Consider the following 25,768-nt stretch of genomic DNA (forward strand, 5'->3'; position numbering starts at 1 on the left):
TTTCTCTGTCTTATTGCAAGTATGCACCTGTTAGTAAATAGCCCGCAGAGCTGGTAGGAGGCTCCTTACATGAGTTTCATGCCTGAGTCTTTGATGTTTTGTTTCAGACTGAGACTGATTTATCTTGATAGAGGAATCTGCACAGTACATTCCAGTATAACTGAATGTTCTGTAAAAAGTTAAAAACCAAACACCATGGGGTAAATTTTCTAAGATGGGAGTTCTATTGAAGAGGGGATTTTGCCCAAAGCAACCAGATTCTAGCTATTATCTTCTAGAGCAGTGGTTCCCAACCTGGGGTACTCTGCAGACCAGTTGGGGGTACTTGAAAATAATATTGGTAATGGAGGAAGATGAAAAAGTCTGTTGATGGCAGAAGAAGACCCATTGCTATGGAGAAGAACCATGTTGTGTCACTTATGGTTCTGTCTTCAGCGTCCTCAGCGTCTTATTGTGCTTTTGCCTGACCAGCAATCCACTGGGAGCTACCCGTGCTGCCCTCAGACATCAGTGATCATCTGCCCTGCACGGATACGGGTGGAAGAAGCAGTGGCATTAATCCTACAGGTGTTAGTGGGAACCCTGGAGGAGACAATACACAACCAGTGGCCAGACACAGAAGGGCACGATTCCTGTCCGCTACCCCTTAATATAAGGACATGCATAAGGATACGCATACCGCTCAGTTCCAAAAAATCCAAAACCAGAGTAAGGTTCCAAGTCTTAACAGGAGGTGTAAAAGGTGGTTTCATGTGGAGAACACCCTTCATAAATGTCTGTACATCTGTAGAAGTGCCAACTGGTTTTGGAAGAAAATTGAGAAGACAGAAATCTGAACCTTTATTGATCCAAACCGAAGGCCCAGGTCCACACCTGTTTGCAAAAAATGTAGGAATCTGCCCAGTTTAAACGCCATCGGACGATATCGCCTACCATCACACCAAGAAACCTACAGTTTCCAGATCCTGTGATAATCCTTAAAGGTAAATCCTTTTTTAGTATTAAGCATTGTAGGTAACGCAGTACTGGGAATACCCTTTCTGGCTAAAATTTCCCTCTCAACTCTACGATGTTAAATATAAGTCCTGATAAACAAATGGGCCTTGCTGCAGGAGGTCGGGTTGGAGCGTCAGATGCCATGGGTCTTCTGTCAGTAGACTTAAGAGGTCCACATACCACGCCCTGTGTGGCCAATCCAGAGCAATTATAATCACTTGAACCTGCTCCCGCTTTATTTTCTTCAGAATTCTGGGGATCAATGGAATAGGAGGGAAAAGGTACTCAAACCCGTGAGGCCATGGTGATGTCAATGTATCCACCAACGCAGCTTGCGGATCTCTCGTTTGGGAGCAATAACGTGGAAGATTCTTGTTGAGATGAGAGGCTATAAGATCTATAAGCGGGCATTAACGAAGAATTAGGTCCTGGAAGACATCGGGATGTAGACTCCATTATACCGTGTGCAGATCGTGTCTGCTTAGGAAGTCTGCTTCCCAACTGTCTTCACCCGGGATGAAAATCACTGAAATGGCCCTTGCGTGTTTTTCGGCACATAGAAGGATTTTTTGACACTTCTCCCATGGCCGCCCTGCTTTTTGTCCCTCCTTGCCTGTTGACAAATGCTACTGCCATAGCGTTGTCTGACTGGACCTGAATCGCCTGATTTTCGAGCAGTACAGATGCTTGGAGCAGAGCATTGCAAATCGCGCTTAGCTCCAATATGATTATGGGGAGAGAAGTCTCCAGACTCTACCCCATTCCCTAGAATCGTGCCCCCTTGGTCACAGCTCCCCAGCCTCTGAGGCTTGCATCCATTGTCATTCCAAGACTGAAATCTGAAGTAACGCCCTTCCATCAGGTTTGTTAGATGAAGCCACCCCAGTAACGAGATTCTTGTTCGAAGTGATAACTGAATTATCTTCTGTATATGTAAGTGCAGGTTTGACCATTTCCTGAGAAGGTCCAGTTGGAATGTTCATGTGTGAAACCTGCCATATTGAATTGCCTCGTATAAGGCCCCCATTTTCCCCAGAAGACGTACTGAACTGAGATTTTGGCTGGTTTTAAAACCGAGTGAACCATCTAAATCGTCTTCTGGAAGAAATACCTTCTGAAACACCGTATCCAAAACAGTAAAAACAGAAGCCTCTGCGAGGCTTCCAGATGGGACAGATGTAGAGTTAGTAACCAATCATGGTGGGGCAGAAGGGCTGATGTGAGCATAACGCTGTGCTCCAATTGTTCACTTGACGGGGCTTTTATTAGAAGGTTGTCCAAATATGGAACTACATTCACCCCCAGAATCCTCAGCTCGAGAACCATTTCCACCAAGACTTTTGTAAACACTCTTGGTGCCGTGGAAAGTCCAAAGGGCAGAGCCTGAAATTGATAGTGTTTGTTGAGAATCGTAAACTTCAGATAGGCTTGGTAAAGAGGCCATATAGGAAGATGAAGGTATGCATGCCTGATATCCATGGATACCAGGAATTCCTTTTCTGACAAAATTTGAAATCACTGCCCACAAGGACTCCATTTGGAATTTGAAAGTCCTTATGTAACTGTTTAACGATCGAAGATTTAGGATCGATCTCAGCGAACCATCCGGTTTGGGGACTACGAATAGGTTGGAATAGTAATCCTTGGTCCTCAGATGAACAGAAACCGGGATCATTACTCGCATGGTTTCCAGATGCTGAATAGCCTTCAGAAGTTTTCTGCGAGCATTGGACAAAACTGTTAAATTTGATTTGAAGAATCTTGGAGGTGGTGGAACCAGAAATTGTATTTTGTATCCCTGAGAGATCAAATTGATTACCCAGGGATCCTGACAGGACTTGCTCCAGAGACGACTGAAATACCAGAGACGAGCCTTCACCGGGAGATCCCCCTAGGGACATTAGGGACCGTCATGCAGAAGGTTTTGTGGGAGCAGACCTAGCGGCCTGCTCTTGAAAGGCTTTTGCTGCTTACCACAGGAGCCTCTTGCTGCATTTGAGTCACCTCTTGCTCATCTCCGAAATCGAGCAGCCCGAAAGGACTGCAACGAAGGGCCTTTGTAAGGTCTTCTTGCTGGTGGTACTGCAGAAGGGAGGTACATAGATTTGCTGGCGGTAGCCTGTGATATCCACTTAATAAGTTCTTCGCCAAATAGTGCTTCACCCGTAAGGGGTAACCCCTCCATTCCACTCTTAGACTCAGGAACTGCCGACCATTGTTGTAGCCATAGTCCTGCGGGCTGAGACTGCCATTGTGTAGAGGTGCGTGCTGAGTTTTCTAAACTGGGCTGTAGGGGAGAAGCCTGCACACATGGAATTGAAGTTTTAGTGCATCGGCTACTCTGGACCGCTTCTATACCCCACATCCCCCATTGTTCTAATACCTTCCCAGTGTACCCTATGGATGTTATAGAAAAAAAAAACACCTTTCAGGAAACACGCTACCAGACACCCACTTTGGGTTTGTCCCATCTGCTGTGCTGCACGGCCCGGCACAGTATACTGTACAGCTGAATGTGGGCATGAGTTGTATAGTGCATGATCATGTGCTACAGTATGTCACTCAGCATGAACAGTTAACGGACAGCTCGTCCAAGTCCATATTGCTGTAATGTGTACCCAGCCCAAGTCTCTCTGTCATTCTTAGATCAACTACAACCTAATTGTGGTTCCCCTGCTTCTGGCAGCAGAGCCCCTAGTGCCCAGCAATCTAGCATTTAAACCCCCCCACAGTCACTTTGTATAAATTAGGACAATCTGGGCCCCACCCACCATAAATAGTGGTTGGGGCTTTTATGAAGTGGGGAATTAACTTGGCTAATCGACACCACAGTTTTACCCTGCTGCCTGGAATGGCCACGGTCTATTGCCATTGGTCTTTTAAAGTTAAAAGGTAAATGGTCGTTAGGTCTTTAGAATTACAGGTCTAAACAATAAAAGTTAAGCTGGATATATGGTGAATGATAACCATTCAGATCTGCTAATTAAACAACTGTATTGAATGATCAGTGTATGGACATGAACAAAAAAGTACACATCCTAAAACAGTTGAAATATAGGTCTGGATCATTTGGTTTGGTTATCAAACCTGTGTGAACCCCACATCAGTTTAGCAAACTTCATGCCGGGAATGGAGACTATGGCCTTACATCTTATAGTGTGTATAGGGGTGCTCCGATTATTGGACAGATGCTCCTTCCTTTGTGTGTCTTCTGGTTCATCTGCACTAGTCTTGCAGACTATTGAGGAGATGTATCTAAGCTTGGGGAGATAAAAAGGTACCAACCAATCAGTAATTTCTCAAACACAGCCTGTAACATGCCAGTTTGGAGCTGGTTTGCTGGTACTTTGTTTCTATCCAAGGTTAAAGCTGGCCATACGTCTAGAGATTTATTGTCTGATCTGGCTGGTTGGAACAAAAACATGGCAATGGATCGGAGCAAATGACAGTTGACCATTTGCTTCGAAATGCTGTAAAACTGTAAAAAAAAAAAATCCCCGTCATTCAGATATATTTCCAGGTTTACCAGCCAGATCGGACAATAAATCTGTAGATGTATGGCCAGCTTTACTGAATAGACCGGGTAGATTGGTTGTTACTTTAACTCTCTCAAAAGGTTTTTGGTTCTAATGACATACCCGAAGTCAATGTAGTAAACTGGAGGTTAGCAATGTCGGCTCCTGGGCAGGCTACTAGCTCTGTTAGAATCCAACAGATACAACTAAATATCTTATATAGAACATATTCAACACCTGAAAGGATGTGTAAATTCTCCCAAAATACCTGTAATAGATGCCCAAAACGTAAGAACAGGGGTTGCAATTTCTGGCATCTTGTATGGGATTGTCGAAAATTGCAACTACACTGGCAAGAAATAGGGAATATAATGATCAATCTGGGGATCCCAAGTCACTGCATGCAACCCTTAGGGTTTATTATGGGGGTCTGGCCCAATAATACAATGACTCTAGAGCTTTTCGACAGCTCGCAATCAATCTATGTGCAATTGCGAAAGTGGTGATTGCCCGCTCATGGATGGCCCAAAGTGGCCCGAGAATCCAAGACTGGCTTGGCCTAGTAAACAGCACCATGGAGCATGAGAAGAATATGTTTCTATCAAGGAAATCAATTACCAAATTCTATGCGATATGGGGGAAATGGTACTATTCAATATACAATAATGCACTATAGCACTTTAAAAATGTGTATGTCTAGTCGGATTTAATATCTATGAACGGGTGCTGTAGAATATGTGTTTTCTTTTTTCTTGTATCTTTCTTCCTATTACCCTGTGGGTTCCTTTTCTTTTCTTAGCTCTGTGTCATTACTTATGTTCAGGGCCGGCGCCACCACTAGGCAAATCTAGGCATTTGCCTAGGGCGCCGGCCACTGGAGGGCGGCATTTTGCCCCCCCCCCCCCCCCCCGTGCTGCCCGGGTACCTGTCCTGCGGCGCTGTGTATTTAAAGCTGGCGGCGGAGGCAGCGGGGGTCCCTGCAGTCCATTAGAAATAACAAGCGCTATCCGCCGGGCTATGCGGAAGCGCTTCTGTTGTGAAAACATTGGCAGCACTGCGCACGCTGATCTCAGCCAATCAGCGTGCTGCCAGTGTTTTCACAACAGAAGCGATTCCGCATAGCCCGGCGGATAGCGCTTGTTATTTCTAATGGACTGCAGGGACCCCCGCTGCCTCCGCCGCCAGCTTTAAATACACAGCGACGCAGGACAGGTACCCCCCTCCCCCGGCACCGGACAGCGCTGCAGGACAGGTACCCCCCTCCCCCGGCACCGGACAGCGCCGCAGGACAGGTACCCCCCCCTCCCCCGGCACCGGGGCGCCCCCACCCCGACTCGCCTGGGGAGCTCCGGTGCCTTGCACCGGCCCTGCTTATGTTTGAAATGTATAGTGTAGAAACATGTTGGTTGCTCTGCACTTCTTAAAGTAGATTAAGCACTGAATTGTAATTATAAAGAAGAGATATACTCACATATAATATCCACTTATAGTTGGTCTCACAAATTATTATATATATTTTTTTTTTATGCGTTTAATGGAAAGAAGCATTGGATTAGTTGTAGTCCTCTGTTCTTCTGGTAGCAAGGATAATAATGTTAATTTAGCACTTAACTAGCACGATGGGTAACCCCTCCCCCCACCCGATATATAACAGAGGGAACTGATAAGAATTGGTGCCATGGTTGATAACGATTAGATCGGAAAGCTGAATTGTTCATAAGGCCACAATTGTATATTGGCTGCTCCATAAATGCACATGTATGTATGTCAGGTATGTTATATGTCTTTTTCTGTATGTATAAGCAATCTGTATTTTATTATGAAATGTTCAATAAAGATGAATTAAACTCTCTCAAAGGTTTGATACATCTACCCCCCTATGAGTTGTATGATCCTTTGCAAGAACACAATTTTAATTTTGGTCAAAAAAATGACAAATTTAGAAAAGAGTAATGAAGATATAAATAATGGTGATAAAATCTTGATATTTATTAGAATCTTAGTTTAAAGTTAAAATCATACCAAAAACTGTGGTCTTCCTAATGCAGTGAGCTTTATTGCGGAAAAACCATCTTCTGAACTCCCACCTGCATAAATAACATTGAAACAAGGGTTGTCAACTCATTACATTGTATTAAATGAAAAAAGTCTATACCAGTGGTTCCCAAACTTTTTTGAATCACGGTACCCTAGAGCATCAAAATATTTTCAAGGCACCCCTAGGCCAAATGCTTTTTATCGGTAAATTCAGAAAAAAATATTAAATTGCATTAATTAAAAGTGCATTGTGTGTATATGTCACAGTTATCTGGTGAGGGACAGGATTTTCTTCTGTTTGTCCACATATATTAGGATTGTAACAGGCAAAACCAGTGCTGGTGGCTGCCATTGACCATTCCTAATATGAATTGATCCTGGTCCACCATCCCAAGGCACCCCTGCAAGTGTCCTGAGGCACATAGTTTGGGAACCACTGGTCTATACTAAAATACTGAGTGACTTTTCGATATAATATTGCTGTGGTTCCCATCCTCAGTACTCAAGGCAAGCTGATGGGGCATACACACGTAGGAGATTTGCTGAGCAATGATAAATTGCTCAGCAAGAATGCTCAGTACACAGCGCTGCACAGCTATGTGTCAGCACTGTGTGCTGAGCGATCTCTCAGGCCCAGTGTTCTCCAGTAAGAACACTGGACTTTACCGGCAAACTAACTAGATTTATCCAGCATGTTGGATCTTAATCGCCTTGCAATAGAGAAACGTTATGTCCCTTACACACAGGGCGATGTAGAGGTACTTTCTAAGCGATCTAGTCAAATTACTTCAGATCGCTTAGAAAATGCCCTGAAATCACCCCATGTGTAGGCCCATAACACTCCAGGTATTACAGAGATCCATGCTTGAGCACAGATCACTAAATAATATAACTGATGTACTAAATAAGTCAACTGTGCTCATGTATGGCTCTCATTAAAACCTGAACTGTTCTTGTGCCTTGAGGACTGAGGTTGGAAAACACTGCCATATAGGGTGCAAAATCACAACAAATGTCAACCACCTCCCTATTCTTCCTAAAAAGTGAGACACTAAAACATAAAACTAACAAGTCCTTGGGCAGGCCTGTTTTACCGGCTGAGTGAACCACTTTCCACTAACTCCTACTGTGAAAAGTGGTTCACCCCCCTGTGAAAAAAATAATTGCTGGGCCAGGTGAAAAATCACTCCGTGTGCATGCACCGAGCGATTTTCTGGCCAGCGATTTTCACATAATCGCTCTGCATACACACTGGGCTGTGTATATGAACGTTAAAGCTTCCCTTGCATATTGATTATTGGTCTATCAGTTGTAAAAAGACTTCAGTACTTGGGCCGGTAATGGATTATCAAACACATTTTTTTGGTAAAACCACATTATTCCTTGATCTGTCCTCTGCTGCAACATTCACTGCAAAGTTTGAGTGTCTGGCAGCAATGTCAGTAAAGATTGGTTGGTCTGAAGCTCCATGGATTGGTTTACAATGGTTGTGCAGCCAAGCGCAAACCTTAGATCACCATGCACAAAGCCCAATTGCAATTATTATTCTAATTTTATTTATAAGGCGTCACAAGTGATTTGCAGCACCGTACAAAGGAATAGTACAGGGAGACAAACTTAACATTACAGTTAATGATTAACAAAATAGAGTACAGGTAAAATTAATGCCACAATTCAACACACATTACAGCTTAAATGTAAGTAGTGAGGACTTGACCAATGTGCTACTAGGGGCTGGTGGCCAAAGATGTGGATGAAGATGGTCGCTGAGTGTTTGAGTATGGGAGAGCAGTGTGTGAAATGTGAAAAGAAGAGGGCATTAACAGCAGGAGGGAAGAGGGCCCTGCTCTGGAGATCTTACAATCTAGTAGGAAGGGGAGACAGACAGATTACTTAGGGTGCAAGTGAGTGGGAGGTGGCTTGATGGCAGGATGTAATAAGGCAGAGATTGTCAAGGCGTGTGGCAGGGGTTGGAGGACAAGCCTCAGAACTGTTATGCAGCGGAAGGGTATGCTTTGATGAATAGGTGAGTTTTCAGTGTCCGTTTGAAGCTTTGCAAAGTCGGGGAGAGCCGACAGTTGTTGTCGAATGACCGTAGAGGGCGGGAGGGAGTATGAATGGAGATGAGTTTGGAAATATATGGAGCAATGGAAGTAGGGATGGCCCTGTACATTAGTATGAGGTGTTTGAACAGGATTCTGTAGGGAAATGGGAGCCAGTGAAGATTTTGTTGAAGAGGAGTGGCAGAAGTGTAGCGGAGGGAGAGGAAGATAAGCCTGGCTGTGGAGTTAAGGATAGACTGGAGAGGAGCCAGTTGGGTGCGAGTGAGGCCAGTGAGGAGAACATTGCAGTAGTCGAGCCATGAGATGACCATTGAGTGGATGATGAGTTTAGTTGGACTCTGGGAGAGAAAAGTCCTGATGTGAGCAATGTTGCGTAACTGGAACTGACAGGAATGGGCCAGAGCTTAGATATGGGGTGCAAAGGAGAGGGAGGAGTCAAGAGTGGCACCCAGGCAGCGGAGTTGGTAAGGGGTGTAACTCTAGGTGTGTGAAAGATAATGAGTTCAGTTTTGTCCATGCTGAGCTTCAGAGAGCACTTAGACATCCAGGAGGAGATAGCGGACAGGACAGGAGTTAGAAACCTGAGAGAGAACAGTGGGGGACAGGTCAGGAGAGGAGAGGTAGATTTGTGTGTCGTCAGCATAGAGGTGGTATTGAAGGCCAAAGGAGTGAATGAGTGTACCCTGAGAAGAGGTGTACATGGAGAACAGAAGGGGGCCAAAGATGGAACCCTGAGAGACACTGACAGAAAGAATGGAAGGTGGTGAGGGAGAGCCAGAGGCAGAGACTGAGAAGGGACGGTTGGCGAGGTAAGAGGTAAACCATTCAAGTACAGTGCCAGAGAGGTCAATGTTTTGGAGTGTGCGAAGGAGGAGAGGGTGAACCACAGTGTCAAAGGCAGCAGAGAGGTCCAGAAGGATAAGGAGAGAGGAGTGACCCCTGGATTTGGCTGACAGCAAGTCATGGGTGACTGGGGTGATGAAGCACAGAATACCTGACTTAACAAATCTTGGTTTGGCAGGTGTTAGGAGACATTCTCCTGTGCAAATCCATACTGAAAACTTAAGTGGAGGAGGAATATCGGTCTGGGACTAACTAACTGTTTAGCCTGGACTGCTTAACACCAGTAAACAGATCTTTATGCTACAACATGCAATGTAGAGAACATATAGTGCAGAGCTGGCCAAACATTCAATCGTAATTTACCGGTTGATTGCAGACCTTCCGCAAGTAGATCGCGATTATGAAGTATTAAGCCCCCGCTACTTCACAATTCATTCTGAAGCCTCTTCTGGCTTCAGTGTTTTCAACAGTGCATTGCGCAGGTGCAGGGGTGACATCACCACACACCGGCGCAATGCAGGACTGAGGAGCTTTCATCAGGTGCAAACCCAGTTGAATGAGATGAATGGCACCCTATGTCAGAATGTGAATTTCGGGCACATTCTGTGTGGTATAATGTGAATTTAAGCTCATGTGGCATACTGCAATGTGAAGTTTGTCTCATTACATGTTGCATAATGTGTAAGGGATGTATTGCATTTAGAGGGATATATTTTACACAAGGGGAGATGCCGGTAGATCCCCAATTATTGCGGCCAGTGTTTTCAAAATCAGAAGCGCTTCTCGCCCTGCTGCCCGGTGGACAGTGCTAGTTATTTCCAAGTCACTGCAGGGACCCCTCTGACCGGCTTGCAGACAGCGCCGCAGGAACCCCTTTAGACCCCAGCACCATACACAGTGCCAAATGCAGATTTGTATATATGAGGAGGATACTTTTCCTTACAGTTTTCCTTAAAGTTTAAGTTTTTAGCGAAACAAGTTTATTAAATTATTTGCAGCTAAGTGTAAGTTTGCTTTCCTCCCCGCACCTAAATGTACATGTTTTTAAAAAATATGGCAAACTGAAATACTAGATTCGTGTACACCTCTACACACACCTGAAGCTTCAATACAGTTCAGAAATGTCTCCATGTGATGGTCACATTTGGCTTCATCAGCATAAAAATAAGTTCGGGCACTAATGACACCACCACGTCGGTCACCGAATCCAGGCTGTACTTGGTATTTTTTCTCTCGCTGCACTGCACCTGGAAAATATAAACAAAAATACCTTACATTGCTTAATCACATACAATGTTTGAGAGAGACATTAAACCTATAACAAAGGTTTAAACCATTATAGAAATATTTATTCTGACAAGTATCAAGCCTAAAGCTAGGTACATGCTATACAGTTATTGGGCCTATTTGCCATTAATCAGGTGGTCAGCCTAATTTATTGTTTAGAGCAATCATGCTAACCTCGACACTCCAGCTGTTTTTTAACTACACATCCCAGCATGCCCTGCATCAGTTTTAGCATGGCCAAATAGTAATACTGTAGCAGGGCATGCTGGAATGTGTAGTTCAAAAACAGCTGGAGTGTCAAGGTTGGCCATCACTGGTATAGAGTGCAGGCATGAGAATTTCAATGATCAATAACTCACCTAAAATGTCTTCATTTATATCCACTTCCAGAACCCTTTAAAAAGCCATAATCTAAGATTTTTGACTGCATAAAAAGGAGTGATATTATAGGCAAATTAATTATATCGCCCATAAATTTGATGAAGAGGCACCTCCTCCTGCCTTATTTCCTCTATCCCATGTTGTACAGCTGAGACTTCTTATAAATATGTGATTTATTAAACCTAGCTTGAGGCATCCTAAGGAAATGCAGTGATTAAACCGGATTTTGTGTAGCAATACGGCCAAAGAATGTACAACGGCCAATCACATAATAAACTGCCAATATCCCTGGCACACAGAGAAGTGTAGGCCTCATTATTATATTATATCTGCTTCTCGAGCAAAAAAACACATTAGAGAAAGCGAATATCAGTATACATTACATAAAAGATTAATTACAGAGGTCCATCAGAAAAGCAATGTTTAGTTAAACAGATTCTGAAACTCCTAAGGGGTCAAGATGAGATTCAGGCCTTTCCAGTAAATGCCTACACTTCTGAGAAGCAAAGTCTGGTCAATAACTATCCAATTTTCGTACAGTGACAGAAATATAGAACATGTAATAAATGGATTTAAAGGTAGCAATGTTACGCATGTCTGTCTGACTCAACGTTACAGCATACGTATATTAAAAGACAATCAATTGTTATAGTGCTGTACGCTTCAATAGATGGTTATAAAAATAGACAGTAGGTTCAGTTTTCCACCGATTGTATTCAGTGATTAAATTAAATTAATTTAAGAGCATGTGGTTACCCCAAGGCTTGCAGTAAACACATACTGTATTAGTACACTGTGCAATAAATCAAAGATGGGAGTTCTACTGAAGATGGGAAGTTGCTATGGGAAACCAATCAGATTCTATTATCCTCTAGAAGGTGCTAAATAAAATAAAAAAAGTAGTATAATCTGATTGGTTGCCCATAGCAATATTCCATCTTCAATAGAACTCCCATCTTCTTAAATGTACCCCTATGTGTTAGTTCTATATTATATATTTAATGCATATAGGCTTTTCTTTATCTCCCACACAAGAAACATGGCTGACTGCTGTTTTGGTGTGAACTTAACGATCTCTACAAGTCACAGAGCTGGAGACCCGACTGGTAGGAAAACCTGGATCTTTGGATCCCCCTACATATTTGGCGTAAAGACAGAATAGCTTAACACTCAAAGAACACTCGATATACAGTGAAGCACGGGGACAGCAAACATTGGAGTGGACTCTTGTCAACTATGGCAAGGTGATAGAATAAAGGGGATAATAGCACCACAAATGTTAGCATGAAATCCTCTGGCCTCTGTCTGAAAGTAGGACGGGCAATGTCACCTTCCAATATAACATTCCAAAATGCATATAGGCTTTTCTTTATCTCCCACACAAGAAACATGGCTGACTGCTGTTTTGGTGTGAACTTAACGATCTCTACAAGTCACAGAGCTGGAGACCCGACTGGTAGGAAAACCTGGATCTTTGGATCCCCCTACATATTTGGCGTAAAGACAGAATAGCTTAACACTCAAAGAACACTCGATATACAGTGAAGCACGGGGACAGCAAACATTGGAGTGGACTCTTGTCAACTATGGCAAGGTGATAGAATAAAGGGGATAATAGCACCACAAATGTTAGCATGAAATCCTCTGGCCTCTGTCTGAAAGTAGGACGGGCAATGTCACCTTCCAATATAACATTCCAAAAGCTCACATTCAAGCCAGTGATAGAATGGCTTCAGAAAATGAAGATTAAGGGACCGATTTAGTCCCGCTTGCAGCGCACTGAATTCGGATCCGTCTCTGATGGTCAGGGTTTGCGAATATGCAAAGTCCCGGAGCAGTGGAGGCCGCTCCATAGTGGGAGGGCAGGGGGTGTTCCCACAAAAATGCTGGGCATACCCCTACAGATGTAGAAGTGTCGATGCCAGCTTGGGGCGGGTGGCTGAAGTCAGATGATGTCAGCGTCCACCCTGAATTCAGAGGACAGCATTCAAATGAAAAGTAAGTCCTGGCTCATTTTTCATTATGAAAGGAGTTAAAATCATTTGATGTGTAAGTGTACACATCCACTCGCATGCAAATGTGGGGATTTGCTCGGCGGGGGAGTTTGCCGGGACGGCACTTACCCGCATGTTAGGCAGCGAATCAGGCCCCAAATCTTCGAATGGCCCAACCTGGTCTCAGATTGCAATACCAATAAAACCCTGTGGAGCAACCTAGAGGGCTGTGCAATTTAGTAGACCTTGAAAAGGTTGGTTCTGGTTGATAGATCTACATTGTCTAGATAGACAGTCAATAGGTCTACCCCAAAAGTTTGACAGGATCAAAAGGTTGACTTGAAAAAGGTAGACACATGGGAAGCATGACAGTTTTTCATAATTAAAAAAAAAATTGTCTTATTTCACCATCCATGTCGTATACATAGTATATACAGCTGTGCTCATAAGTTTACATACCCTAGCAGAATTTGTGATTTTCTGGCCATTTGTCAGAGAATATGAATGATAACTCACAAACTTTTCTTTCACTCATGGTTAGTGGTTGGGTGAAGCCATTTATTGCCAAACAACTGTGTTTACTCTTTTTAAATCATGATGACAACAGAAACTACCCAAATGACCTGATCAAAAGTTTACATACCCCAGTTCTTAATACAGTGTATTGCCCCCTTTAACATCAATGACAGCTTGAAGACTTGGTAAAGCTGCATATTCTTCGTGGCAAAAAAGCCTCCAGTTCCTGTAAATTCTTGGGCTGTCTTGCATGAACTGAACGTTTGAGATCTCCCCAGAACACTTATGGGGTATTACAGACTATGTAATGGTTAGCATTACTGCCTCACAGCACTGGAGTCATGGGCACGAGTCCCACCATGGCCGTAATTGTGCGGAGTTTGTATATTCTCCCCATACTTGGTACTCCAGTTTCCTCCCACAATCCAAATACATACTGGTAAGTTAATTGTCTCCCAACAAATGAACTCTAGAATGAATGTATGTGTACATGTGGTAGGGAATATAGATTGTAAGCTCCACTGGGGCAGGGACTGATGTCATTGTTCAACTATACTCTGTAAAGGTCTGCAGAATATGTGTGCGCTATATAAGAAACTGTTAATAAATAAAGAAAGTAATATAGCAGTGCTCCAGGCGTAGCGTGGCACCGAGCCCGAAGCAGGCCATGTGTAGCGTTTCATGCGTTAAAACTAATTGGGGGTCCAGGTCGACACAATTATTTTTTAAAAACTCCGGTCACAAAAGTTTCTTTATTCATAAGGAACAGCGGAATAGTATTTCAATGTCACAGCGTGTGAAATATTAGTTTTGGGTGCACTTATTCAGGAGTTTCCCTAAAACTATAAACAGAAATAAAGTACTTCTCTAAAGTACCTGAATAATGCCCCCCCCCACACACCAAATAAATATGAACTGGACAAACCATGCTCAACATTGTATGGATAAGAATTTAGAACACTTTAATATCAGCTGGCTGAGGTAGACTAAATTGGATACGTTTTGAGTGTGAAGGACGGAAGAGCACATGAGAGACTAATATTCCAACAAAACATAAATATATATATAGATATAGAACTCTTTATGGCTTGGATAGACAGGGCAGAGGTACCATTAAACTACTGTAACCAATTTATTAGTTGCCAACAAATCAAATTTGTGATAGCTGTACAAGTATTCGGCAGAAGGGGGACCTTGGAAATTATGGAGCAGTTGTATATCACATTTAGGATTTCAAACTTGAGTCTTGTGACTAACCTGCAAAAGTGTGAAGAGCACGCAAGTGTGCCATATAAGAGATGAATGGGCTGAAACTGCTATCTAAAACTATGCTTTAGTAGGCGTCTACGGAGGCAAAATACGCACATATAATGCATAACGTCTATAAAAAGGACCTCAACAATTCTGGTTATTGCTAAAATGTGAGGTCCAACAGCACGGCATTTACCACATGAGCACAAATACTGTTATATTATGTAGTAATACTGGATGTTTAACAAACTGTTTTGAACTCTCCGAAGCTACAGAATGAACGATATAAAGAATACACACTAAACGATTTTGAAGCGACCATGTTGTTATGAAAAATTTATTTTTATCTTTATTGGTCGTACACGCTGAACGATATGCACCTAGTCATAAACAACATAGGCCAAATTGGAGTGCTTAATAATGGGAGCGCACATCAATAATATTCGTATACACTGAACAATATTCATGATAACATATAGGCTACCTTTATCGGATAGGGTGTATGCTGTTTAACACTCGCTGTTTCCACCTCACCAGTTCCGCAAGGACGGATCTCGCCACAAAACACAGCAGAATGGCGGGGCTCGTCACAAAATGCAGCAGACTCACTGCATTTGTGGTGAACCTCGCTGTTTAAGGGAAACCTCGCCATCCTCTGGCGAAGATTTTGTCAGAACATTGAATATGGGGATCGCCAGCGAGGGGGTTTGAAGGCAAGAATGCCTTGTTTTCGGCGATTCTGGCTGAAAACAAGTTATCCTAGCCGTACAAATCCCCTCACCGGCGGCATTGAATGCTCCTCAAAATTTTGTATTGATTTTCCTCCTTAAGGTTAATCGGGCGGATCGCATCACAACGCATGCCTTTTGCATGCAATGTGCGTGCGATGCAATCAGAGTACAGTACAAAAAGTATGTGCAGCACATACTTTTTGTACTGTGCGATGCGATGCCCGAGGGAGCGCACATCACATCGCACGCTGCTTATCGCAGCGTGTATGGGGACCTTCAGTGAGTTACAAGCTGGTCTGTTTACAGTTTAAGCTTAAGGTGGATGTGCACCGCCACAGAGGCAGCTGAAACTGGTCACAGTTGCTGCTATTTTTAATGTCATGCTGAACATGTTTCATCAGAAGGTAGCATGTAAACTCCCAACTTAATAGTCACAGCCAGTGTGTGATCAGCACAACCTACTATGACCCTTTGCAGCAAAGCCCTGCCTGACTTAATATTCCTGGCACAAAATACTTTATAACAATCATAATAAAACAAACCTTACCAACATTCTCTTTTTCAGCCTCAGCAGTGCTGGATCTAGAACACAAAAGTAGGATAATATAAGTATCGAATTTAGCACAAAAAAGGCAAAATAAACTAAAACTGTAAAAATAATTATTATAAAAATAATTAATAAAACCAGTGAATCCCAAAGTTTCCTGAATCACAGCACCCTAGTATCAATTTTTTTTTCATATTACCCTTACATTAATTTGTATTTTTATTATTAATAATAATGATATGTGGTGTGTCAGTTATGTTGTGGTTATGCCTGTCCACATGTTTTATGACTGTCAGCCACGAGCGGTGGCTTTGCCTGTTATTTAGACTAGTGGTTGTCAAACTTGTTCCTCAGGATCCCACGCAGTTCACGTTTTCCAGGTCACCCGACAGGTGCACTCATTACGGACACATTTTAAAAGATCCACAGGTAGAGCTAATTATTTCACATGATTCTGTAAAGGTGCCCATACACGCACCGATCCCGGCGGTGCAAACTGTGCTTTGAGGTGCTCGCTCCCGCGGCATCTCATCGCACAGTACAAAAAGTATGTGCTGCACATACTTTTTGTACTTGCTTTTCATCGCATCACATGCACAACGCATGCAATGCGATGCTATTTTAGCCGAGAACGCACGTCGGGATCGGTGCATGTATGGGCACCTTAAGACCTGCAAAATATGCACTGTGTGGCGTCCTGAGAACCGACTTTGAGAACCTGTGATTTAGACCATAAATAATTTGCTTTGTTACTGAACAATCAACCCAAGGCCCCCCTGTAAGTGTTGCTCTGGTACCCCAGGTACAGATCTAAGAATAGAAATAATACTTCCCAACTTTAGCCACCAGGGAGTTGGATCTCACAGAGCAGCTCGGATGCCACAGGATCCCCTCCCTGCACTGCTGTGTGCATAGTGTCAGCTGCTTTGCAGAGCAGAGGTGATCAAAAGCTACCCCAACTTCTAACCCCTTCTGTCCACGGGACACTGTAGATTGAGGACAAGACAGCAGGATACTGTCCAATTAGCAGACTGTCCTGCTGTAACAGAGACAGTTGGGAGGTATGTTTTGACTAAATCCTTATATACTGTACCAATATTTTATATCCAATATAGCAATTGCATTTTCACTTTTTGTAGTTGCTGGGCAGCAGTTGTTTGATTCCATTAACTAAACTGTATTAGAAAGATTAAAAGGATCAAGTTTGCTCTCAAAACAATCTGAATCAATCACTGCAGGAGATTAATACGCAGGCCGGCGACAGGGGTGGGGGTCAAGGGGGAAGGCTGACCCGGGCCCCGCCGATCTGAGGGTAACAAACCGGCCATCCCCCTGCTCACTCCTCTGGCCACTCAGACCCTACCCTCCCCCTCAGGCGCCCGTCAGCAGGTGAGCTACCCAGCATCCCTGCTCAGCTTGTGGGCGGAGCTACACAAGTTTCATGTGGCTGCTGCTTCCTGTTAAGGAGGGAGGGGACACAGAGGAGAGGCTGCTGGAGTTCCTTGCCCACACTGCAAGGTGGTGGTGAGGGCTAAGCACTAGCGGGGAGTGTCAGGATTAGCTTGCAGGGGGGGGGGGGGGGTTAAGGAGCATGTCAGTGCAACAGAGTGCAGTCCGCAAAGGTGAGGGAGTGTGTCAGTGTGATGGAGCACAGGGTGAGGGATTGCGTCAGTGTGGCATAATACAGACCGCAGGGTGAGTGAGTACGTCAGTGTAATAGAGAGCAGGCCGCAGGGTGAGGGAGTGCGTCAGTGTGACATGATGCAGGGTGAGGGATCACCTCAGCGTGATAGAGGGCAGGTCGCAGGGTAAGGGAGCGCATCATTGTGATAGAGAGCAGGCCGCAGGATAAGGGAGTGAGTCAGTGTGATAGAGTGCAGGGTGAGGGATTGTGTCAGCGGGGAGAGAATCAGTGTGATAGAGGGTAGGCCACAGGGTGATGGAGTATGTCAGTGTGATAGAGTCCAGTTCGCGGTGTAAGGGAGTATGTCCGTGTGATAGAGAAAGGCCGCAGGGTAAGGGAGTGCATCCAGTTTAGGTTCAAGCATGGGAGGGAGTTGGTAGCATTTAAGAGGGTTGGAGCCCCCAGAGATACATTATCAGTGTATGGGGCCCCAAGATTTCTGTTGCCGGCACTGTTAATATGTACATACTGTACTATAATATATACATATATTGTTAAATTAATGTATATAAACACCTGCATTTTTTGCTATATTTTATTATATACAGTTCATTTACCCATAATAAATATTACTGTAAACAGCAGCCCTCCATTTCTTTACATCTTCTAAATGTTCCCCACTGCTCTACTAGCGCAGTATGAGGGGAGAATATGGATAGCATAAAGTACCTTGATTAGTTAAGCTACATTTATTTGAAACAAGGTCTTAACTCAGAACTCTCTCATGAGTACAGTAAAATCGATGTGCCTCGTGAAATGTTTCCACAACATCGCTATTAAACAGAGCTTATATCTGAGCCTGTGCTACTTGCAATTACTACAACCTCTTAAACATCCTCTTCAATATTAAGACAAAATAAACATTTACATTGATGTTTAACATGCCATCCTCTTGTCAGTAGCTGACATTTGCTGAGAAATTAAATGAGCTCTTCAATTTGCAATTTAACAAGAAGTCTTTAACAGCATCAGATGAGAGATCTTCCACTCCAAGCAAGAGCAGAGCTTGAGATTTGCTTTTTAATAATGCAAGCTCATGCGCATGTGAAACCTCATGTCAAACACACTGGACCTGTCACCGGTAACTAGCATGTTGCATTTGGAAGGTCACCCACAAAGTATGTTACAGATTAAGAAACTTTGGAAAACAAAGCAATGAAAACTCTGGTGGCTCAAGCACATATGGAAAAGTGTCCCGTTCCGTGCATAATGCAGCATTTATAGTATATATAATATATAGTATATATAGTCTTGTTACTCTCCTGCCTGCTTTCAATTTACACTACTGGGATAAAGTTGGAATTATCTGAGCTGAGTTCTGAATTGCTTTGGAAAAATAAGACTGCACAGCATTGCTTGTTACATTGGGGGCAGAATTCAAAAAGTTGCAAGTTCCACAGTGCAAACTTAATTAACATGCAATGCATTAGCACTGGGGCCAAGCTGAATGGTAATGTCAACTGCTATACCAGGGGTGGGGAACCTCAGGCCGGTCTGAGTGGCCCTCCCACCCGCCCGGCGGCTTTGCCGGGAGTCAAGTACAGGGGAATTCTCACGAGAGGTCGGTAGTTCGTGAGATTCCCCTTAATCAACAGCAGCCATAGACTAGACTAGTCAGTCCTATTCAGCGGCAGCCGGAGTGTGGGGCGGCTGCAGCAGGACAATTTGTAAGATACATTTTTTCCCCATACAAATGGCCCTTGGCACAAAAAAGGTTCCCCACCCCCGTGCTATACTGTCAGAAATGGAAGGACTCAGGCAGATAGTAGACATATCTGCATTAGTACCACCTTGTTCATCCTGGCAATGCTTAATAATTGTGGATACCCCCAAAGGCCTGCAATCTTTAAAAATGAAGTTGCTAACTCCGCATGAATATGGCATTAGCCAATGAGGTCAAAAGGTATCTATTTGGAGCTTAGTACATACGGAGCAAGTCCACATTGACAATAACAACAACCAAGAGGCATGGGTCATTAGGTCAAGTCAAAAGGTCGACACATTCAAAAAGGTTGACATGCTTTAAGTCGACACAAGCAAAAGTCCAACATGAGTTTTTCATGCATTTTTGGTGTCTAGGTCCATATGGACACAATATAAAATGTACCACGATGCTCGCCAAGCTTCGGAACGGTCCCTTGCTGCATTTGTATTCTCCCTCTATTTCCACTGGGATGGTAAAGTATGAACAAGTCAGTAAAATATAAATAAATAAAGCCTGAAAAGCCTCTTTTCAACCTATTGTCCATGTCGACCTTTTGATGTGTAGACCAATAGTTGTCAACCTTTTGACTGCATTCCATCTCCTTTGCCAATAGCCATCTGCAGGAGAAATGTGTGATCTCCTGCATTAGGCTACTGCTATTTATCTTCGATACAAATCAGCAGTTTATGCATTATTTTGGGGGATCAATATAAATAAATACAAATTCAAAATGGGTGTTTTTACAGGGGATTACGGACTTTGGCAAGAATGGAGCTTCCATTCAGGTCATTCCTATTGATGGTTAAAGATTGTGTCCTCTTGACAGAGAGAACTGGACTAGGGGCAGGCATGTCCAAACTGACCATCCAGCTGTTGTGAAACTACACATCCCAGCATGCCTTGCCATAGTTTTTGCATTCCCTAATAACAAAACTGTGGCAAGGCATGATGGGACTTTCACAACAAATGGAGGGCCATAGTTTGTACATGCATGGACTAGGGCAGGGCTGGGCAACACCGGCCCTCCAGATGTTGATGAACTACACATCCCAGCATGCCTTGCATCAGTTTCAGCATGGCCACATAGCAAAACTAATGCAAAGCATCCTGGGATGTGTAGTTCATTAACATCTGGAGGGCCGATGTTGCCCAGCCCTGGACTAGGGCATTAGCATGCCAACTTTTGTATCCATTGATGCAGATTATGACTTTTCCTGTGTGTGGTATGCTCACCAATGTCATCAGCTATCCCTAATTGATATGGAAAACTGCACCCTTTTCTTTCAAACTGTACAACATCTGCATCAATAGAGCTGTAGAGCAAGAACTGTAAACAAAGATGGTCCGTTTCCGGATGTTATATTATCCTTCAGTCAGAACACTTCTAGGATTTTTCCACGTATAGTGTGAGCAAACATTTGCTGAACAAAAAGGTTATTGTTCTACTTTACCAGAAAATACTTTAGAAACAACAGCTTTTCATTACAGCAAGGCATCCTGTAGTATAACCTCATAAGTATACATTTGCAATACATACAAACATAACTTTGCAAAAACATCAGAGCAGCTGTACGCTGAATTATCAATGTTCAGGCAGCAATCAGTACATGGAAAGTCACACACAGTTTCGGAATACCAGCTGACTCACATCATTTCACTGACATAAAGTCATGTGTCTTAAAATAGGTCAAGCAAGGAAAGCCTCCTCTCTCCCAGCCAATGGGGCATGGGGGTGTGAGAGAGGCGTAGATCTAATATTCACAAGAAAAGTTATGAAGACAATTTTAGCATTTTGCCAGATTGTTACACAAGTGTAATGTTGCATAACTTTAGTCATCAATGCAGGAGAGCAGTTTAAATTTTGTTTTGTGAAATGCTGTTTTTCATACTTGTTGCTAAATATATATTAAAAACCAAAAACATTCTAAAAAGGCAATACATAATGGAGACAAAATAGTACATAACTAACAGTGTTCTAAATAAACTGAATAGCTGACATATTGTAAATAGTGGATACAGGAGTTTCCACCTTTGAATTTGATTTATTCCGTATATGGGAGTTTCTTATTTTAAAAAGTATTAATTTTGGGGAACCTTTGGTGTTCAAACATTGCTCCGTTGCATCAACCACAGTAAAACAAAGCATCCTAACATGGCTGACACCAGTTTTAAATTCTGCAGGACCAAACTCAGATAAACCTCTTTAGCACATGCAGCTAAATCCCAGGATTTAGCTCAGTTGGGATTTGTAAATATGTGAAAGGAAACAACCCAGGTGTCCCGGGACCACAACCCTACTTACGACCAGGGTCATGGAGCGGAGACCCAGGAATTTGTTAGCTTGTTAGACCCGAAAAATTTCCAGGTCACATGACTGGAAGCAGTAATAATTGGCCACTGTATAAAAACATTCATTTATACCCCTTTCACATCGCACAAATAATTGATGAGTTGACCTGGGATGACATGCAGTGTGAAAGGGCCTTTTTGTATTACCTGGGTCCAGCAACCAGGCATTCCAAACCAGGTTAAAAAAAGATTAATCCCTGGTCAGTCCCGGATTGCTGTGCAATGTGAACGGGTAACCCTGGTCCTGTTCACACTATAGGGAGGAGCCATCGCCAACTCCAAGTGCTGCTGCTTCCTCCTCCTCTCCCCTGCCCTTTCTGACATCAGCCGGGTCGCTGTGGGGGACCATCATCGCAAAATGCTCGGGACAGACTCGTGTCCAAATCCCAGGTGCGACCCAGCATTTGCGATGTGAAAGGGGTATTACTGAATAAACCCGTAAATGTGGTACACAAAGCTTATTGTTTTGCTTTATTATGCAATGACTATGTATGTATGTACAGTATGTATGTAAAATCTATTCACATTGTATTTAATGGATGTGCAGCACACACCGCTAACTGTCGAGTCAATACGGTGCGCAGCTTTTCTAATCAGCAGGCCGCTAACTCTGACTAGAGGATTTCTGCTAGCACCCATCCTGGGGTGGGAGCAGAAATCTGACAAAACTAGGGCTATTTTAAGCCCTAATGCTATGTGAACAGCATCACCACGGGGCAATTAAGTCAGAAAATGCTGGTACTCGCGACTAAACACCGCAAGTACAGAAAGAAAAATCTCTATAACTTAGCAGCATGCTCATTAGAATAGCTACGGGTGCTCCTTCCTGGTGCTATTTACTGCGCAATGCATTACATCGACCCCGATGTTTGCTTATTATTCAGCAGGTAACTTGCCCGTTGAGATGTATAAGATTGTTGAATGTAATACAAGTGATGGAAATGACCTACATATTTGCAAAGGTACGTGTCCAAATTATCTCACATGCTTCAGGGTGTGAAAGCAGCATGTTCTAAATGATTACTACTGTGATATTTGAGCAAATTAAATTGATTTTTGGTTCCCAGATTGTATCAAAGTCTAATCATCTTAGCACATTGATATGAATCTTAGCTGTTAAAAGGTGTTCAGCATCTGCTTAGCATTAAACTGATCATTTCCCAGGCCATTAAACAGAGATAGCCAATGTAACAATAACATAATAAACAAATATGAATATACTCTACCCAACATCACAGGAGGTCAGATAAAAACCAAGACTCCCAATTGGTAAATCTAATTTTCAAGTTGTTAGTACAGGTTGAAATACCCTTATTGAGATATCCGTTATCCAAATTATTTCGAAAACCATAGTCTCCAAAATGTACTTTAAAAAAAAAATAATAATAATTGGGTACTTGTGTAGTTTCACGGCGGCGGCGCCGCCGCCGCCCGCACACTCTGTCTCTGAAACTTGGAAGCCTGCCAGAGGCTCGCGTGCCACTCTAGCTATAATGTAACGTAGCGCTGCACGTGCCACCCTAGCTGTAATGTAATGAAATGTAGCTTGTAAACAGGACACAAACGGGGCTTCTAAACTACACACCCCGGCACACCGCTACCAAAGGGGGTGTCCACAATGTAGACGCTAACATTTTAGGCGCCTTTAGACGCTTTTAGCGTCTGAATTCACACTCCCGGCACTTTGCGCGCACAGTCTGCTGCTTAGCCCCGCGCAGACAGTGTAACGTAGTCAGAGCGCTTCGCAGTTAGCGTAGTCAGTCAGTATTAGCACTGTGTGAGAGACGGAGGTGTATAATGGCAGTGGCGAACCTGACTATGGCGATGGAGCGTCTGACGCGGTTTAGTCTGCCGCAGACGGAAAAGGAGACTGTTGCTTTTCTGCAGGCCTGCCAGTTCCTGCCGCAGACCCAGACCTGCCCCAATGGCCACCCCATGAGGCTGAGCGTCAAAGAGCGCATGTGGCGCTGCCACATTCGCAGCTGCCGCAAGAAGGTTAGCGTGAGGTCTGCGCAGTGGATCTGGGGGTCTCACCTCAGCTTCGTGACCCTGATCCGGTTCCTCTATTGCTGGGCGGCAGAGCTGACCAGCATCAAGTTTAATGATCGCCAGCTCAACATCTCCCAAAAAACGGCCGTCTAGTATAACAACCTCATGAGGGAGGCCTGCACGGTGGACCTGCTGGCGCAGCCTCAGCAGCGGATCAGAGGCCCGGGTCACATCGTGGAGGTGGACGAGAGCCTCTATGTGACGAGGAAGAGTAAGGTGGGACGACTCCTGCCCCAGCAGTGGGTGTTCGGGGGCATCTCCAGGGAGACCGGGCAGTGCTTCATGACTGCGGTGGAGCGGCGGGATGTGGCCACCCTGATGGCTGCCATTGAGGCCCATGTTGAACCGGGCACCACTGTCTACACAGACTGTTGGAGGGCGTACAACGTTATTATACGTTATCATACGCATACGGAGGGCGTAATTTCGTTGACCTGGACACTGGGGTGCACACCCAAAACAGAGCGCCTGTGGGGCAGCTGTAAGTGGCGCAATAAGCGCCAAAGGGGAACCGCGCGCCATCACCTGGACTCGTACCTCCAGGAATTCATGTGGAGGCAGAGTTTAGGCGCCCAGGACCCCTTCAAACGCATCCTTCATGCTCTGACTCTGCTCACCCTGATCGAGAAGGATGATGACAGCGCCGAGCCGGCCGTCTCCTCAGCAAGTGGTGGCGGGGTATTTGTTTCCTAGCACGGCGACACCGATTTTGATTGTATCCATCGGGTCGGAAAAATCGTGTCGATCGCATCGCATGCCAACCAAATCGCATGCGATGGACCCGATTTTTACATTGGAATCAATGTAAAATGGTCCCTGAGACCTGATTTTACATTGATTTCAATGTAAAAAGCCCCAAAACCCCCATTTTAATACCAAACCCCCCTCATGTTTTAAATGCCTGCCCCATTGTTAACGCCACCCCACTATTGACGCCAACCAGAAGCGTGGCGAGCGTAGCGAGCCCGCGAGGGGCGGCGGTACGTGTCCTCCGACCTTTTCATACCCCTACTATCCATGTCGGCATGGAGTTGATTTTCTAAAGTGTGGCGAGCGCAGCGTGCCACCGAGCCCGGTGCGTGGCGAGCGCAACGAGCCCCGCGTGGGGACGCGGATACCTTCACAGGTATCCGCGTCCCATTGTGGGCTTCACAGGTATCCGCGTCCGCTCGCCTCGCTGCGCTCGCCACACTTTATAAAATCAACTCCACGCCGACGTGAATAGTAGGGGTATGAAAAGGTCGGAGGACGCGTACCGCCGCTCGCCACGCTTCGGGTTGCCGTCAATAGTGGGGTGGCGTTAACAATGGGGGGGGGGGGGGGGGCATTGAACATACTTTTTAACCATATTCAATTCACATTGTCACCTATGTAAAATCGGGTTGATTTTCACTTTAAACATAATTTAACATTGTTCCCTATGGGAAAATCGCATTGATCGCATCGCAGCCCCTTATTAGGGGCCGCGATGGACACGACCAGCGTGATTTTGTCTTTCACCGGCAAATTAGCTGGTGATTTACATAAAATCGGGTCCATCGCGTTGATTGTATGCCTTAAGTGCCTTTTACTTAAGGCATACAATTAACGAGATGGGCGCCGTGCTAGGAAACAAGTACCGGTGGCGGTGACGACACACAAGCTCCTTCCTGTTCCTCTCACCAATCATGACTTTAACTTATATTGGACTGTTCTTTACGTTAATTACCTACATGTTCTTTGAATCATTTTTATCCTCAGTTCCTCAATTTTAACTAAAAACCAGTTAACAGTTACCAAAAATGTCGTCATTACTGTCTCAGGTGTATGAGTGTGCAGGT

General features: G+C 44.2%; 1 protein-coding gene across 1 annotated transcript in view; it reads right to left on the minus strand.

Annotated features, from left to right (window-relative positions):
• The window catches only part of PRODH (proline dehydrogenase 1), a 134,922-nt gene that overhangs the window by 58,565 nt on the left and 50,589 nt on the right, over positions 1-25,768 (minus strand). The window contains exons 3-5 of the mRNA XM_083146973.1: positions 16,162-16,196; positions 10,552-10,701; positions 6,534-6,598 (exon numbers count right to left, since the gene is read on the minus strand). Of these exons, the coding sequence (XP_083003099.1) occupies positions 6,534-6,598; positions 10,552-10,701; positions 16,162-16,196 (250 nt within the window). The remainder of the gene's footprint in view (positions 1-6,533; positions 6,599-10,551; positions 10,702-16,161; positions 16,197-25,768) is intronic.

The sequence above is a fragment of the Crinia signifera genome, chromosome 1 (assembly GCF_055691185.1).
Source record: "Crinia signifera chromosome 1, ASM5569118v1, whole genome shotgun sequence".
NCBI classification, from domain to species: Eukaryota; Metazoa; Chordata; class Amphibia; order Anura; family Myobatrachidae; genus Crinia; species Crinia signifera.